Below are 18101 nucleotides of genomic sequence, written 5' to 3'. Positions count from 1 at the left end.
GGGGGATAGATAGCGCCCTCTGCAGTCCAGGAAGGTGTGTTGCCTCCCTGGTCCAAGGGTAAAAGACATCTTGAAGCAACTGGAGAGGAACTTGGAAAGGGAGGGGCAGAATTCAGTTGTCGTGGTCCATGTCAGCACCAATAACACTAAGGAAGAACAAGGAAGCGGTCCTGCTAAGGGAATATCAGAAGCTAGGAACTAAATTAAAATCAGGATCTCACGGGTGGTAATCTCGAGATTACTACCCAAGCCACGTGCTCATTAACATTGGGATAGGCAGATCAGAAAGATGAATGTGTGGCTAAAAGAGTGGAATGGGATGGAGGGTTCCATTTCATGGGACACTGGCACCAGTATTGGGACAGGAAGGAGCTATACCGCTAGGACGTGCTCCACCTGAACCAGAGTGCGACAAAAGTCCAAGCGGAAAGGATAAATAGGGCAGTGGGGGAGATGGGGGAGGGATCTGGTAGCAATAACAAAAGCCTAAAGATAAAAGAAACGGTAGATGAGTGTAAGGGTCAGACCAGGGTAAGGAACAAAGATAACATAAACAGTCAAAGAACAAATATAGTTATAAAACAGAAGTATAGAAGGACTATTAAAAATAAAGTAAAAGAAATAACTATTAAACACAAATTAAAATGCCTGTACAGCAAAGTACTCAGCTTCCAAAATAAAACGGGGGAACTGGAGGCGATAATCCATAGCGAAGGGACCAGATGTAGCAGGAATAACTGAAACATGGCTACGTAAAGAACAGGACTGGCAACTAAATATTGCAGGTTATACCATAACCAGGAAGAAGGGGGGGATGGAGTAGCTGTACTATTTAGAGGTAACATAATAGCAGTAGAAAAAAGGGACATAACTAACAGAAGGATAGAAACAGAATCCATATGGATTGAAATAAAAGATAAGAAAGGATCAATCACGCTACGGACCACCTAATAGTGGAAAAGAGGTGGAGGAAGAAATATGTAAGCAAATATGTGAAATGAGTAAAGGACATGGAATTAATAATCATGGGAGATCTTAACTACCCCCAAATAAACTGGCAAGAAGAGGTAGGTGAAGGGGTACAGGGAATGGAGTTTTTACAATATGTGCAGGACTCATTTCTCACCCAAGAGAGGAAGCACTGCTGGATTTAGTAATGGGAAATGAACCAGAACAGATAAGAGAAGTAAGCGCAGGGGAACATCTAGGTAATAACATTCGCAACATAATAAGGTTTAAGATAAAGATGGAGAAGAACATAAGTAAGACAAAGACCTAAGTAATAAGTTGGAAAAAAGCTGATTTTTCAGGGGATGAGAATGAAACTAGGGAAAATAAACTGGGAAAATTTACTGACCAACAGAAATAGAACAGCAGTGGGAAACATTTAAAACAGTGAACAATAGAGTCCAGGAAAAATATGTCGCACCCAATGGATGCAGTATATTTGGATTTCCAAAAGGCATTTGATAAGGTGCCACATAAAAGATTACTGCACAAGATAAGAGCTCATGGTGTTGGTGGTAATATACTGGCATGGATAGAGGATTGGCTAACTAACGGAAAACAAAGAGTCGGGATAAAAGGGTCATTTTCAAAATGGCAATCTGTAACTAGTGGGGTGTTGCAGGGCTCAGTGCTGGGGCCTCAACTATTTATAATATATATCAATGACTTGGATGAAGGAACAGAGTGCCTTGTGACCAAATTTGCTGATGATACAAAGATAGGTGGAAAAGCAAGTTGCCAAGAGGACACAAAGGTCTGCAAAGGGATATTGAGAGGTTAAGCGAATGGGCAAAAATTTGGCAGATGGAATATAATGTGGGAAAATGTGAAGTCATCCACTTTGGGAGGTAAAATAAAAAAGCAAAATATTATTTGAATGGAGAAATACTACAAAATGCTGCAGTACAGAGGGATCTGGGTGTCCTCATACATGAAGCACAAAAAGTCAACATAGAGGTGCAGCAGGTAATCCGGAAGGCAAACGGAATATTGGCCTTTATTTCTAGGGGGATGGAGTATAAAAGCAGGGAAGTCATGCTACAACTATAGGGTGCTGGTGAGACCACACCTGGAGTACTGCGTACAGTTCTGGTGCCCTTATTTAAGGAAGAACATACTTGCATTGGAGGCAGTTCAGAGAAGGTTCACTAGGTTGATTCCGGGTATGGAAGAGTTGTCTTATGAGGAAAGATTGTACAGGTTAGAAGAATGAGAGGAGATCTTATTGAAACACACAAGATTCTGAGGGGACCCGATAGGGTGGATGGTGAAAGGATGTTACCCCTCATGGGGGAATCTAAAACTAGGGGACATAGTCTCAGAATAAGGGGCTGCCCGTTTAAGATGGAAATTAGAAGGAATTTCTTCTCCCAGAGGGTCGTGAATCTTTGGAATTCTTTACCCAAAAAAGCTGTGGAAGCTGAGTCATTGAATACATTCAAGGCTGAGATAGACAAATTTTTGATCAGCAAGGAAGTCAAAGGATATGGGGAAAAGGTGGGAAAGTGGAGTTGAGGTAAAAATCAGATCAGCCATGATCTCATTAAATGGCGGAGCAGGCTCGAGGGGCCGGATGGCCTACTCCTGCTCCTATCTCTTATGGCCTTATAAAAGGCAAGAACAAACTAACCAGTAATGACTCACCATGGATGAATAAAGAAATAAGGGCAAAATTGAAACTAAAGAAAAAGGCATACACTAGGTACATAGACAACAAAGGAGAAGATGACAAAAGGGAATATGAAAAGGTTTGAAAAGAAGTCACAAAAACAATTAGGAAGGCAAAGAGAAACTACAAAATTAAATTATCAAGGAATATAAAAAGAAATCGTAAAGTATTCTACGGACACTTAAATAACAAAGAAAAATCAGGATAGGGATAGCGCCATTAAGGGATACACACAATAAACTCACAGGTAATGATAGTGAAATGGCAGAAATATTAAATAATTACTTCTCAGTATTTGCTAGGGAGACTAACAAGGTGGGCATGACATTAGAAGAAGAGATTTTTAAAAATGAAGACATTTAAGAAAGAAGGTGGGAGATAATTGATAAACTAATCAGTTTTGGAGAGGATAAGACCCCTGGACCAGATGGATTGCATCCGCGCATATTATAAGAAGTTAGGGAAGAGCTAACAGAGGCACTATTATGTATATATAAAAATTCATTATAAAAGGGAATAGTACCAGAGGACTGGTGGACAGTTAATGTGATTGTAATATGTTTGAAAAGGGAGATAGAACAAGCTCAGGGAACTATAGACAAATTAGCTTAACGTCGGTGGTAAGAAAGATAGTGGAAACTTTACTCAAAGATGTAATAGAAAAACATCTAGAATCCGAAAATATAATAAGAGTAGTCAGCACGGATTTCAACAGGGACGGTCATACTTGACCAACCTTATTGAATTCTTTGAAGAAGTAACAAAGGATAGACAAGGGTAATGTTGTAGATGTAATAAAGGCCTTCGATAAGGTACCGCATTGTAGACTCATGACTAAGGTCAGAGCAGGTGGAGTCAGGGACAAGTAGCAGAATGTATAGCAAGCTGGCTACAAAGTAGAAAACAGAGTACGGGTTAAAGGTAGTTACTCAGACTGGCAAAAGGTGGGAAGTGGTGTCCCACAAAGATCGGTGCTGGGATCACCGTTGTTCAGCATTTACATAAACGATTTGGACGCGGGAATCGGAAGTACAATTTCAAATTTTGCAGAGGACATCAAATTGGGGGGTATAGTTTATACTGAGGAGGACTGCGACAAAAATACATTAAGACATTAATAAACTTGCAGAATGGGCGTGTAATTGGCAAATGAATTTCAATATAGATTAGTGTGAGGTGGTGCATTTTGGTAGGAAGAATAAGGAGGCCGCATACTCCTTGGAAAATAAGTGTCTAAATGGGGTGGAGGAGCAGAGGGAGCTGGGGGTATAGATACACAAAACGCTAAAAGTAGCAACGCAGGTTAATACGGCCATTTTTTTTTTAAAAAGCAAGCAAAGCACTGGGGTTCTTTTCTAGAGGGATAGAATTGAAAAGCAGGGAAGTTATATTAAACTTGTAGAGCCTTGGTTAGACCACACTTGGAGTACTGTGAACAGTTCTGGTCTCTTCTAAAAAGGATATAAAGGCACTGGAGAAGGTGCTAAAAAGACTTACTGGATAATACCAGAACTGAGAGGTTATACCTATCAGGAAAGATTGAACAGGCTTGGGCTAGAAAAGAGAAGACTGAGGGGTGACTTGATGGAAATCTTTAAGATTGTGAAAGAGTTTGATAGGGTAGACATAGAAAAGATGTTTCCACTTGCAGGGGACCAGAACTAGGGGCCATAAATACAAGAAAGTCACTAATAAATCCAATAGATTGAGAATCATCTTTACCCAGAGAGTGGTTAGAATGTGAAATTCGCTACCACAAGGAGTAGTTGAGTTGACAAGCATAGATGCATTTAAGAGGAAGCTAGATTAACACATGAGGGAGAAAGGAATAGAAGGATATATTGATGGGGTTAGATGAAGAAGGGTGGGAGGAGGCTCTTGTGGAGCATAAACACCAGCTTGGGCCTGTTGGGCCAAATGGCCTGTTTCTCTGCTGTAAATTCTATGTAATTCTATAAAGCCCAGAAGTAGCATTCAAAAACTGAAATTGCAAAATGTCTGAGAATGTTTCTGCAATAAACGTGGAAATGTTTTATTGGAAAAGAAAGTGATTGTGTTGGGCATAGTGTTCAGTCAGCATCCTGCATGACCCACTCACTAGTGTGGCAAATGGGTGAACCGCTGCTACAAAAGGTTGGACATCTTTGTCCAGAGGCATTCCATTCCCTAACACTTTCAGGGAAACATGAAAGAAAGAACATGATGGAAGGAAGGACAGTAAGTCAGGTTAATTGGGTAGTGAGACGATGCTGCCACTGTTTCATGGGTCAGGGGACACCCTTGCCAGTGGGATATGCACAGGTCAAGTTCCCAAATTCAAAGGTAAATCCAATGGTGCATTTGAGTGGTCATTGGTTTCTGTTGCTAAACATGTCTGTAGGTATCTGTAAATGATCTTTAGTAACAAATGGCTGCATTGTATTAATGCTTTAGGTTGCTGAATCAACACCTGGAGAAATCTCTTGCAGACACGCAGCATCGGTTGGCTATGAAAGCAAAAGAGCTTCAAGCATTTCAAGACCGAATTGCCAGACATGAGGAGAGACTAGGTAATAACGATGTAAAACTGAATCTAATGAACCACATTAATTAAGAATTCAAAACATTTATGTACAAAATCAGTAACTGTTAAATCCGGACCTCTAGAAATTTATATTGGAGTTTAAAATGTTGAAAAATAACACAACAACTTGTATCTATATGGCACTTTTAACATAGAAAAATGCCCAAGGAACTTCACAAAGGCAGAATCAAAAAATGGATGCCTAGCCAAAGAAGGAGATATGAGGAGGGTGGCCAAAAGCAGTGGGTCTTAAAGGAGGCGAGGGAGATGCAGAGGGGTAGGACATTCCAGAACATGGGACCTCAGCAGTTGAAGGCACAGCCATCAATGGTGGGGCTGATAGAGCCATTGACTGAGTGGAACTGAGAACGTGTTATGTTGTGCATTGTATTTGTGAGTGCTCTATGTGCTTTTACTGTCTATAAAATAAGACCTAAATATAACACTCAAGTTCCTATGTAGACATTAGTGCAAATGGATTGCAAGTTTTCTAACCAGCATAAAACATTCTGTATTTTCATGTACTGTATTTTGTTGCATAGGTGAGTTCAGTAGACAGAATTCTGCTCAGCGAGAAGAAGTCAGCTTATTAAAAAGTACAATATCTGCTCTAGACCAGGAAAAGGATTGCCTGCAGGAAGCTATGGATGACAAAACCGAGAAAATTGCTATTTTAGAGGATAACCTTACCAACCGGGTAAATATACTAATATTTCACGTTCCATTGTTAAGTTAATCTTTCTGTTGTGAGTTCAACATTCAGTAAGCAGATTATAATATCTGGCAGTTTGCGACTCACTGCTGGAAGTAAACAACTTGCCATAAAACAATAAACCCATAAAAATTCATATTCAAAAATAAACTGTCCTTTCACCTTTGGGACATGCTATTGAATCCAGTCGTGACTAAATTAGTGTCCTCCCTTTTCTGATAATGAGCTTTTAGTCAGATGAATAAATGCAGAATTGTGGGGCTTGAATTGTCCGGCAATGTGGAAAACATTTTAATTTTTGATTAAAGAAAAATTTGGAGACATCTAGTGACAATAGAAGTTCAAATAGCCCAGAGGTGAGAGAAGGGATGAGGGAAGTTAACATTGGTATTAAAAAAAATTAGTGAATGTGTCCAGAATCAACAGCATCTTCCGTACTCTCCGGCCATTTAAGTAGAACTAAATTAGCAGCTGATCCAACTGCTGAAAGATTCTGGTCAAGCAATTGGCTCAAACAATGTTCTTGAACGTGTGTTCGAAATGCTCATAATACTACACTAATTTATAATAATCCACATTGTAAGTTTACAGAACACTAGCAGACTCTCCGGTGACATTGCTCACTGAGTTGCAGGAAGGGTGTCACGGCCTTAGAGAGGGTGCAAGGAGATTTATTAGAATGGTACCAGGGATGAGAGGCTTCAGTTATGTGGAGAGACTAGAGAAGCTGGGATTATTTTCCTTAAAGCAGAGAAGGTTAAGGGGAGATTTAAGAGGTGTTCAGAATTATGAAGGGCTTTGAATAGAGTATATAGGGAGAAACAGTTTCCACCGCCAGGAGTGTCGGTAACCAGAGGGTACAGATTTAAGGTAATTGGCAAAAGAGCCAGAGGGGAGATGAGAATTTTTTTATTCAGTGAGTTGTTATGATCTGGAATGCACTGCCTGAAAGGGTGTTGAAAGCAAATTCAATAGTAACTTTCTAAAGGGAATTTAATATATACTTGAAACGGAAACATTTTGCAGGGCTATGGGAAAAGAGATGGGGAGTAGGACTAATTGGATAGCTCTTTCAAAGAGCTGGCACAGACACAATGGGCTGAATGGTCTCCTGTGCTTTTTTTTATTCGTACATGGGATGTGGGCGTCGCTGGCAAGGCCAGCATTTATTGCCCATCCCTGCTTGCCCTTGAGAAGGTGGTGGTGAGCCGCCTTCTTGAACCACTGCAGTCCATGTGGTGAAGGTTCTCCTCCAGTGCTGTTAGGACGGGAGTTCCAGGATTTTGACCCAGCGACGATGAAGGAATGGCGATATATTTCCAAGTCGGGATGGTGTGTGACTTGGAGGGGAACGTGCAGGTGGTGTTGTTCCCATGTACCTGCTGCTCTTGTCCTTCTAGGTGGTAGAGGCCGCGGGTTTGGGAGGTGCTGTCGAAGAAGCCTTGGCGAGTTGCTGCAGTGCATCCTGTGGATGGTACACACTGCAGCCACTGTGTGCCGGTGGTGAAGGGAATGAATGTTTAGGGTGGTGGATGAGGTGCCAATCAAGCGGGCTGCTTTGTCCTGGATGGTGTCGAGCTTCTTGAGTGTTGTTGGAGCTGCACTCATCCAGGCAAGTGGAGAGTATTCCATCACACTCCTGACTTGTGCCTTGTAGATGGTGGAAAGGTTTTGGGGAGTCAGGAGGTGAGTCACTCGCCGCAGAATACCCAGCCTCTGACCTGCTCTTGCAGCCACAGTATTTATATGGCTGGTCCAGTTAAGTTTCTGGTCAATGGTGACCCCCAGGATATTGATGGTGGGGGATTCAGCGATGGTAATGCCGTTGAATGTCAAGGGGAGGTGTTTAGACTCTCTCTTGTTGGAGATGGTCATTGTCTGGCACTTGTCTGGCACGTATGTTACTTGCTACTTATCAGCCCAAGCCTGGATGTTGTCCAGGTCTTGCTGCATGCGGGCTCGGACTGCCTCATTATTTGAGGGGTTGTGAATGGAACTGAACACTGCAATCATCAGCGAACATCCCCATTTCTGTCCTTATGATGGAGGGAAGGTCATTGATGAAGCAGCTGAAGATGGTTGGGCTGAGGATACTGCCCTGAGGAACTCCTGCAGCATTGTCCTGGGGCTGTGATGATTGACCTCCAATAACCACTACCATCTTCCTTTGTGCTAGGTATGACTCCAGCCACTGGAGAGTTTTCCCCCTGATTCCCTTTGACTTCAATTTTACTAGGGCTTATTGGTGCCACACATGATCAAATGCTGCCTTGATGTCAAGGGCAATCACTCTCACCTCACCTCTGGAATTCAGCTCTTTTGTCCATGTTTGGACCAAGGCTGTAATGAGGTCTGGAGCCGAGTGGTTCTGGCGGAACCCAAACTGCTGTATGACTCTGGAAAGGAGAGGGATGTGAACAATTATTCCAACAGTGGTGTGCAAGCAAGGGTGGCAGGTTTCCCAAGAGGCTATAGAAAGCTGAAACTGCAAATGTATAATACCCACTGTTGTCTGTAACTTTGCAGAATTTCTGAGGTGTCCACTTACCCTTGGGAAAGTTATTGAGCATGGTGGCATTATGCACGTCCCCAGTGCTCGAATCATCTTGCTTCCGTATTCTGCTTTGCTAATCCAACTTCTTCATTTCATTGTTGCCTTCTCACAAGTCAACAGTAATAACATGAAATAAAAACAGAAAATGCTGGAAATACTCAGCAAGTCAGGCAGCATGTGTGGAGAAAGAAACAGAGTTAACATTTCAGGTCGATGACCTTTCGTCAGAACTGGAATAAGTTAAAGATTTATCATTTTATAAGCAAGTACAGAGCCAGGCAAAGGTGTGGGCGGGGTGGGGGGGGAGGAAAGAACAAAAGGGAAGGTCTGTGATAGAGTGGAGAGCAGGGGTGATTAAATGACAAAAAGGATGATGGTGCAAGGCAAGGAGGGTGGTAATGGGACAAGTAAAGAAACAGAAGATGGGTCTCGAGGAGCTGTAAATGGCAACAGCCAGCACCTGCTGTCTGAAAAAATGGGACCAGTGGTTATGATCTGAAGTTATTGAAATCAGTGTTGAGTACGGAAGGTTGTATAGTGCCTAATCGAAAGATGAGGTGCTGTTCCTCAAGCTTCTGTTGAGCTTCATTCAAGTAGAACTAACATGATCTGTAATAACATGATCTGTTGCCACTTCAGACAGTGCAATAGGAAACAAATATTTGAAGGTATCTTTAGCACTCTATTGGAAAACACAATGTGTTTGAATTTCATTTTTAAAATGTACACATTGTGACTGCCCTTATGCAAAGGGCAGCTGAAGCAGAGAATAGCCTCTTTTAATAGTAGAATGTACTTACATTTGAAGGAGAGGAACATATAAAGCTATGGGAAGAGAGCTGGGCAGTGGGATTCACTTTGGATTGCTCCAGCAAAGAACTAGCACAAACATGATAGGTTGAATGACTCCTTCTGAGCTGAAACTTCTAGGTTATAATGTGAAACCATGACTCTTGTGCCAAATTTAGAAGACATGCATTATTCATTCCCTTCCCAAGAAAGTTGGTGCAGTCACAAAACCAAATTGCAATTTTAGATCCTCATTAGATTATGTATAGTAGTTCAATATTTCAGTCAAAACCTCTCTCATCCCAGACACTGTGTTAAGATTGAAGGCATGAGAATAGAATAAGGAAAAAAAACACAGTTCATATTTTTTCCGCAGAGTGAAGTCAACAGAGTGAATTTGAACTTTTCTGGTGCACTAATGACGCGTCTTGTTTTCCATTGCTCATAAATGTGACCGATACACTTAGTGTTTTCTCCTTTTATAGGAAAAGGCCATAACTAATATGAAGATTACTGTGACTGAACTGGAATCTGCTCTTGAGTAAGTACAGTAGTTAACACAACAGAATTGGGGTACAAACTTTTATTTTTTTAAACTTGATATTCATTTTTTTTAAATCTTCATTTTTAATAATCAGTCTTTTGAACGACACTCTAAGTAACCGAGACAGGGAAATAAATTCCTTACGTCGACAGCTAGATTCCATTCATAAGGACTTGGAGGAATTGGAACAGTCTCGAGATGATGCTTTTAAAGAAAATCGTTGTTTACAAGATGACTTGGCTCAAATGACGAGGGAAAATCAGGTAATATGAATTATTTGTTTAAGCATTTAATGAAGTACAAATAGTAACTCCTTTATCCATACTTGTTATCAAGAAACGCTCTTTTAAACACACAAAACTGTATTTGAACTTCGCTTTTAAATTTGAGTGATTTCTTAAAAACATATATTAAAACATTTGAGTTCAATCTGTTTTATGAGTGCTTAATTGTAGTGTTCAATGTAATTTTTGCATTTCATGCAAGTACCTGGATATCCATGCAAGGTGATAAAATATTTGCAATTTTTTTTTCCAGACTAAATCTGGTATTGAATCAACTCCAGATGTTATTTCACAATGTAAACCATCCTGGAGTATGCACACTAGAATCAAGTCAGCACCAAAGCTTTGCAATCCAATCATAGGTTTCACGCCACTATGACATGTCATATTTACAATTGTAGGGTGTAAATGCGGCATGAAAATCTTGAGTATAAATATGCCAAATTCATAGTGATTCCAACTGCGTTCTCCACAAAAATTGGATCTGATGGTGCAGTAATGCTGTTGCCTCTGGTGCAATACAAAAAAACTGATAAAACGCTCCATAATCATGAGATTGAAAAATAAATACAGATGTGGAAGGCCATTTGGGCCTACTTAGCTCATCCATCTAGAAAGATCCTACAGTTCACCATCACAGCATCCAATTTGTTAAATGTTTTCAGATTTTTTGCCTCCTTTGCTCTACCCAGAAGTCCATTCGATGTATTGATCATTTTTTTACGTGAAGCACTTCCTGGAATTCGTCCTAAATTTGCTTTTTACTAGTTTGGATCTGTGTCCCTTGTCCTACTCTCAAAGTTTATTTTGAAGTAGTTTTCCAAATCTACCCTTTTACAGCTTCTTTCTTTCAAGGAGGAAAAGACCCAAGTTTCTCCAGTCGTTCCTCATAACGCATTCTTCTGATACTAGAGACCAGACTTGTGGCTCTTGTCTAAACTGCCTCCAGGGCTTGAATGTTGTCTTTGTGTTTTGTCCAGTAGAACTGTAGACATTACTTGAGGTATGGTCCGACCACAGTACTGAGCAGTTTGAACATGACTTGCTTTGACTTGTACTCTACTGGCTACATAGTTCAATATTCTATTTGGTTTGTTGATTGCTGTTCCTTTGTGGCTGGACATGTTGAACATCACATCTACTAAGACCCCCAGATCTTTATAAGCTTCATACTAGCTATTTCAAACCATTCTTGAAGCACTTGTGTTACCCGTTTTTCTTTCATGTGTAGTACTTTACACTTGTTGTCATTAAATTCCATCTGCCATCATTCTTCCCACTTACATATTTTATCTAATTCATTTTGTAATTACTAAGGTGCCTCAACAGAATTAACTGCCTCTCCTAGTTTGGTGTCATTTGCAAATTTGATTAGTTTGCATCCAATTTCTAAATCCAAGTCATTAATGTAAATTGGAAGCAGTAGGGGTCCTAACCCTTGTGCATCCCACTCAGTAGACATCACCCTCACCCTGGCGTAGCTCCTCTAATAAGTGTCTGCTGCTTTCTACCCCTCGGTAAACTTTTTATCCTTTCCCAAATTTTACCTTGAATCCCTACCACTTTTAGCATAACTAGTAGTGATTTGTGCAGAAATTTGTCAAATGCCTTTTGGAAGTATAGGTACATTACATCATAGGGCTTTCCACAATCCATTTGGGATGTTATTTTCACAAAAAAGTCAAGGAAGTTGATTAGTTGGGACCCCCACCAACCTGATTCTTTCTTGGTTGCTGTTTACTAGGTTATCATACATTTATCTGTTAATAGGAACAGGAATAGGCCATTCAGCCCCTGGAGCCTGTTTGGCCATTCAGTTAGATCATGGCTGATCTGTATATTAACTCCATTCGCCTGCCTTGGTTCCACATCCCTTAATACCCTTGCCTAACAAAAATCTATCTATCTCAGTTTTGAAATTTCCAGTTGACCTAGCCTCAATGGCTTTTTTGGGGAGAGAGTCCCAGATTTCCACTGTCCTTTGTGTGAAGAAGTGCTTCCTGACATCACCCTTGAACGGCCGAGCCCTAGTTTTAAGATTATACCCTCTTGTTCTGGACTCCCCCACCAGAGGAAATAGTTTCTGTCTATCTATCCTGTCAAATCCTTTAGTCATCTTAAACACCTCAATTATATCATCCCTTAATCTTTGATACTCGAGGGAATACATGCCTACTCTATACAACCTGTCCTCATAATTTAACCCTTTTTAGCCCAGGTATCATTTTGGTGAATCTGTGCTGCACCCCCTCCAAGGCCAATATATGCTTCCTGAGGTACGATGCCCAGAACTGAATGCGGTAATCCAGATGTGATCTAACCACAGCTTTATACAACTGTAGCATAACTTCCACCCCTTTGGAATGTTAGCCTTTATCTCAAGGAGACTGTATTCCAGTCGTCTTTTCAATTTCTTTTACACCTGTCCACTAGTTTTTAGTAATTTCTATATATGGACCCCTCAATCTCTCTGCTCCTCCACACTTCCTAGCTTTTCACCATTTAGAAAATACTCTGATCTATCTTTTTAAGGTCCAAAGTGGATGACCTCGCACTTCCCCACATTGGACATCATCTGCCACAGTTTTGCACACTCACTTAATCTGTCAATGTCCCTTTGCAACTTTCTGCTCCGATCTACACTACTTACTGTGTTGTCAGTAAACTTGGATATACGGCTGTCTATTCCTTCATCTAAGTCATTTATAAATGTAGTGAAAAGCTGAGGCCCCAGTACAGATCCTTGGAGGACACCACTAAATACATCCTGCCAATTTAAGTACATACCCATTATCTCTACTCTGTCTCCAATTCCCTACCCATGTCAAAAGGTTGCCTCCAATTCCATATGCTTCCATTTTTCCTAAGTCGAATGCCTTCTGCAAGTTCATATAGATAACATCCACAAACACTCCCTTATCATGTTAGTGATCGCCTCAAAAAATTCAACTAGGTTCGTTAGACATGACTTACCCTTTACAAATCCATGTTAGTTCTCGCTGATCAGTCATACTTGTCCAAGTGCTCAGTCACTCTATCCCTAATAACAGATTCTAGTACCTTCCCCACAACAGATGTTAGACTAATAGATCTATAATTTCCTGGTTTATCTATTCCACCCTTCTTAAATAATGGAGTGACATTGACAATTTTCCAATCCAAGGGGACAATTCCTGAATCAAGAAAGTTTTGGAAGATCATGACTAAAACATCTACAATTTCCTCTCCTGTTTCTTTTAACACCCTGGGGTGGAAATCATCAGGTTCTGGAGATTTGTCTATCTTCAATCTCATTATTTTCTCCATTACTATTTTTTTTACTTATATTAAATCTAGTAAGTTTATTTTTAGTTTTAGTTTTTCTCGTACTTCTGGCACTTTATCCTCTTTACAATGAAGATTGATACAAAGTAATTATTTAGCGAGTCAGCCTTTTCCTTATTTTCAATTACAGTATCACTTGTGTCTGTCTTTAAGGGGCCTACATTACTCTTAGCCACCCTCTTTCTCTTAATATACTTGTTAAAACCTTTAGTATTGTCCTTGATTTCCCTCGCAAGTTTTTTCTCGTGTTCCCTTTTTGCAGCTCTTACTACTTTCTTTGTATCCCTTGGCTGTTCTTTATATCTCTCCGAGCCCGCGAGATCACCACTATTCTTTGCATTTGTACAAGCCCTTTCATTTAGTTTTATACTATTTCTCGCCTGTTTTGTTGACCAAGGTTGTTTAATTGCATGCGTGGAGCTCTTGCCCTTTAGGGGTATGTACAGGTCTTTAATTGAACCAAATACCTCTTGGAACACTTCCCACTGTTCATCTGTGGTTTTATCTGTTAACAGTTCTGCCCAGTCCATTGTGGTCAATTTCTGCCTCAAGTTTACTCCTGATTAATTCCACTATTTTACCCAATATTGAAGGAAGACTAATGGGTCTGTCATTGCCTGCATCTGCTTTGTCACTCTATCAATCTACTGCAACCATGCTAGTGTTCATTGACTTCCTCTTCATGAACATCAATGCCTCACAAATCTGTCTTGTCCCTCTTAAGGATGTAGTTTACGACCATTTATTCCTGGGGATTTGTTTGTTGTAATCTCTTGTAGCTGGTCTCGGACTTCAATTCATTTATGTCGAAGTTGTTAACTCTGTGCTATTTGGGGAGGGCCTGTTCATGTTTTCCTCAGTGAGTACTTGGAGGAAACTGTCATTCAATATATTAGCTGTTTTGTGCTTCTCCTTTGTTTAAAGCCATTAACATCTTTTAGGGTTCTCACCTCGTCATTGATTACCCTCTTTCTGTTATAATACTGAATAAATTTCTTGCTGTTTTATTTTATGTCTGCAATAATGCTTTTTTTTCAGGTCCCTCTTTGCCTTTCCAACTAGCTTTTTAACATATTTCCGTATGTTCCTATTCATCAGAGTGAACCTCTTCACTATTCAGAATTTGTATCAGTTCTTCCTCCTTATTTCACTTCTGATTAGTTTGCTAACAGTTGGTATGAGCACCTTGTGTATGAGTTACTTTAGGCACAGATGAAATGGGGCCATTATCTGATGCCATCCAAAAAGCACCCTATCTAAATTTAATTTTTTTGTTTTAGGAATGGTGAATGCAGTGATCAGAAAATATAACCTAAGATAATTGAGATTGTTTTGCACTTTCTTGTCTCTACACTAAGTAGTTTAGTAATTATGTATCTATTATACTAAATTAATACAGAACTTACTGGTAACCTTCACTAATCTTCATCCTAGGCAATCAACAATGAGCTAGAACAAGCTTTGCATGAAAAGGATGAATTCAAATCAAGAGTGCATAGCTACATCAATGAGGTGGCAAGAATAGAGAGCTTAATGGTTGCCAAGGTAAGAAGTGGTAAAAGATGAGAAGAAACCTAGTACATTTTTATGTTATTAACCATGTTAGTAGTTAGAATGTGGAACTTGCTACCACAAGGAGTAGTTGAGGTGACTAGCATAGATGCATTTAAGGGAAAGCTAGATAAACACATGAGGGCGAAAGGAATAGAAGGATATGCTGATAGGGTTAATGAAGTAGGGAGGGAGGAGGCTCATGTGGAGCATAAACACTAGCATGGACCTGTTGAGCCAAATGGCCTGTTTCTGTGCTATATATTCCATATAATAATGTCTTTGTTTTCTTACAGCTGGATTCTTAACGTAAGCCTCTCATGATTCTCTAACAAATTATTTTATATTTTTTCAACCAGTTGATTGGATTGTCACTCAACCAACCGAACACAAAATAATTTGTTCGCAGGGATCCTGCTGACCGAAGAATTGTGACATTGTAATAGTAAAGCACAATGAAATGCATCTTTTGGCCTTTAATTTATTCAGTCAGCTATTGTTTTATTTACCGATTGGTCAAAGTAATCTTAAATGAGTCAAAGTCAATGCAATCTTGATATGCTTTTGTATAAGATATAGAACACACATTTGGGTAGGAAGTAGAGCTATTTTTATGAATTTATCCAAAAGTTCAGTTAAATATTTAATTGAATGGATATAATATCTGATTGCAAATGTAACTGGTTGCCATATTTAGAATATAGAACATGGAAAAAATCTTAATAGAATTTTGAATGGATGGAAAATGCACCCAAGCTGTGTAATATAGTTACAGTACTAATAATTGCTGTAGAAAATTAATTTTAGTTCCAAATATGTCTCCAGAACAAATTGCCTTGCTTTCTGAATAAACTGTGCAAACTGCCATCAGTACTGTAGATTCAGATTTAAAGGCCAGTCCTCATTGAAATTAACATCTGTTACCTGCATTATCTTGCTTTTAAATGGCTCAAGCTGCAAAAATTGAAAGTTGTATTTTAAAATACTATTGGCTGATAACAGACATATCGTCTTTGTTTTAATTCTATTTTTCTGCAGTGCAGAAACTTCAAAGATCATGCCTAGGCTTATTGATTCTCAGTGGACTTCCATTTCCAGTTTAACATTTGCAATATCTTAGTGTCTTAAACACTTGAGAAAATTGCAATATATTCTATTGAACGGAAATTATTGTAATTTGATTTAAAATTCTTAATGCTTCCCTAATATTGTACATTTTATAATAACTGAATGTGAACATTGGGTATCCTGTATTTCACTAAGAATAAAGATCAGTAGTGACTTTGGTGAAACAGCATTTTGCCTGCACAGTGAATTCTGATGTTAGCCAGGCTGTCAAGAAGTAGTTGGTGAACAGAGGGGTTGTGGTTCGTGAATGGAGGGAAGAGAAATTCTAAGGAGATAATCAACATGATCTGCTCTTGCCCACCAAATAGCTACCCAGACCAGTAAAAATGGCATTGCTATCTTTCATAAAGGGTATCCTAAATAGAGAGTGAGTAACCAAAAAAAAATCAAGGTGAAATCAAGAGTGAAGATGACAGATATCAAGTATTCAAAATATCTAAAATAAAAGTAAAATACTGCGGATGCTGGAATATAAACAGAAAATGCTGGAAATACTCAGCAGGTCAGGAAGCATCTGTGGAGAGAGAAACAGAGTTAACGTTTCAGGTCGATGACCTGTCATCTACTACACATCAAGCACCCAGCCTGCCCTGACCATATAACTGCTCTATGCCATGTGAAATAAAAATAGAAGCCTCACATTTTAACCAGCACCCTCCTCCTATTCCTGTACCATCATTCTTCATACCCCCCATTTGTTTTTCCTGTTCCTCTACCTACTGCATGGCACAACGGTGCTGCCTCTTACCAGTTCTCTCTGAGGCAGACTTTAAGGGCACCCAAACCACTGCTTGAGGTGCTGCTACTCCATCCCAGATATGGCCCAGTAGCATGAAAATACTCATGGATCATACCATTTTATTAAAGAAGAAAACCACAGCAATAAGAGAACACAACTTTTGGTGGATGCCACATTGAATATTTTATGTTCCAATCACCAGGAAATCCCCCAAAATTGTGCTTTCTTTTCATAGTGCATGCTCCTTTAAGGTGAAGGCCACCTTTTAACGCTCAAGATGAACCTAGTGCTCCTTCTTTGTGGCTGCAACCAATACTGGCCCCACGTGCATCTGCAGAATTCAAATGAGGCCCCAGAGAAAGTTTGGACATTCAGTTCCTGGTCCCTACGGGTGCACTTCCTTTGCGCTTTGCACTAATTGCTGTCAGACAGCGCTGGGAGAGGAATGATAGCTCTACATTGTTTTGTATGAAATTAACTTGTCCTATTAAAATAATTTTGTCTTGTGCAAAGCAATAACTAGAGGTCTCATGTCAATATTTTCTGTATTTGTAAAGTGCACATACAAAATTCATCCTACGTTGGCCATGGTTGTCAATGGGAATAGCTGCAGGGGTCTGTTAGATTAGAACTGATAGATCGGTACCTAAAAATGATGAAAGGCGAATCAGGATTAGTCTGTATGTTGTGCAGGTATTCTTCAGTCTGAAATACTTATACTTAGGTGACTGTCTCTTTTTTTATAATAGGAACAAGAGCTCCATCATATGCTGGAGCAGTTCCGACTGGCAAGTAACCAGGCTGAGAACTGGGAGAATAAAGCCCATCAGGCAGAGGGAGAGAGCAGTTCAATTCGACTGGAGCTCCTGTCTATAGACACAGAGAGACGACATCTTGAGGAAAGAGTGACCAAGCTAGAAAGGGAAATACAGGAGGTATTAGATATCAATAAAGTCTGTAGAACTAAAAATGTAGTTTTACACATATCAAGTATCCTAATAGCTCATTTTGGGCAATACAACAACCATGTTGTCGAAGTACTTTTGGTGTAAATTAACAGCCTTCTTTGATTGAAGGACTCTTCTGTGTGACGTTGAAATAGGTGTTCACCAGCATCAAATGGTGGGATCACCTTACAGAGCATCCTCAAACCAACACAGATTTCACATAATTGATCTATTTAAAAACAAATCGGAAGACATATTTTTCTTTTTGAACTGTCACTGCTGAGCAAAG

General features: G+C 39.8%; 1 protein-coding gene across 4 annotated transcripts in view; it reads left to right on the top strand.

Annotated features, from left to right (window-relative positions):
• The window catches only part of cep135 (centrosomal protein 135), a 139684-nt gene that overhangs the window by 102938 nt on the left and 18645 nt on the right, over positions 1–18101 (top strand). For all 4 annotated transcript variants that reach the window (XM_067987185.1, XM_067987188.1, XM_067987169.1 and 1 more), the window contains 6 exons: positions 5111–5226; positions 5783–5937; positions 9781–9836; positions 9934–10102; positions 14882–14992; positions 17615–17800. In XM_067987185.1, the coding sequence (XP_067843286.1) occupies positions 5111–5226; positions 5783–5937; positions 9781–9836; positions 9934–10102; positions 14882–14992; positions 17615–17800 (793 nt within the window). The remainder of the gene's footprint in view (positions 1–5110; positions 5227–5782; positions 5938–9780; positions 9837–9933; positions 10103–14881; positions 14993–17614; positions 17801–18101) is intronic.

Source organism: Heptranchias perlo, chromosome 1 (genome assembly GCF_035084215.1).
Source record: "Heptranchias perlo isolate sHepPer1 chromosome 1, sHepPer1.hap1, whole genome shotgun sequence".
Lineage (NCBI taxonomy): Eukaryota > Metazoa > Chordata > Chondrichthyes > Hexanchiformes > Hexanchidae > Heptranchias > Heptranchias perlo.
This window is presented reverse-complemented; position numbering and strand designations above follow the sequence as displayed.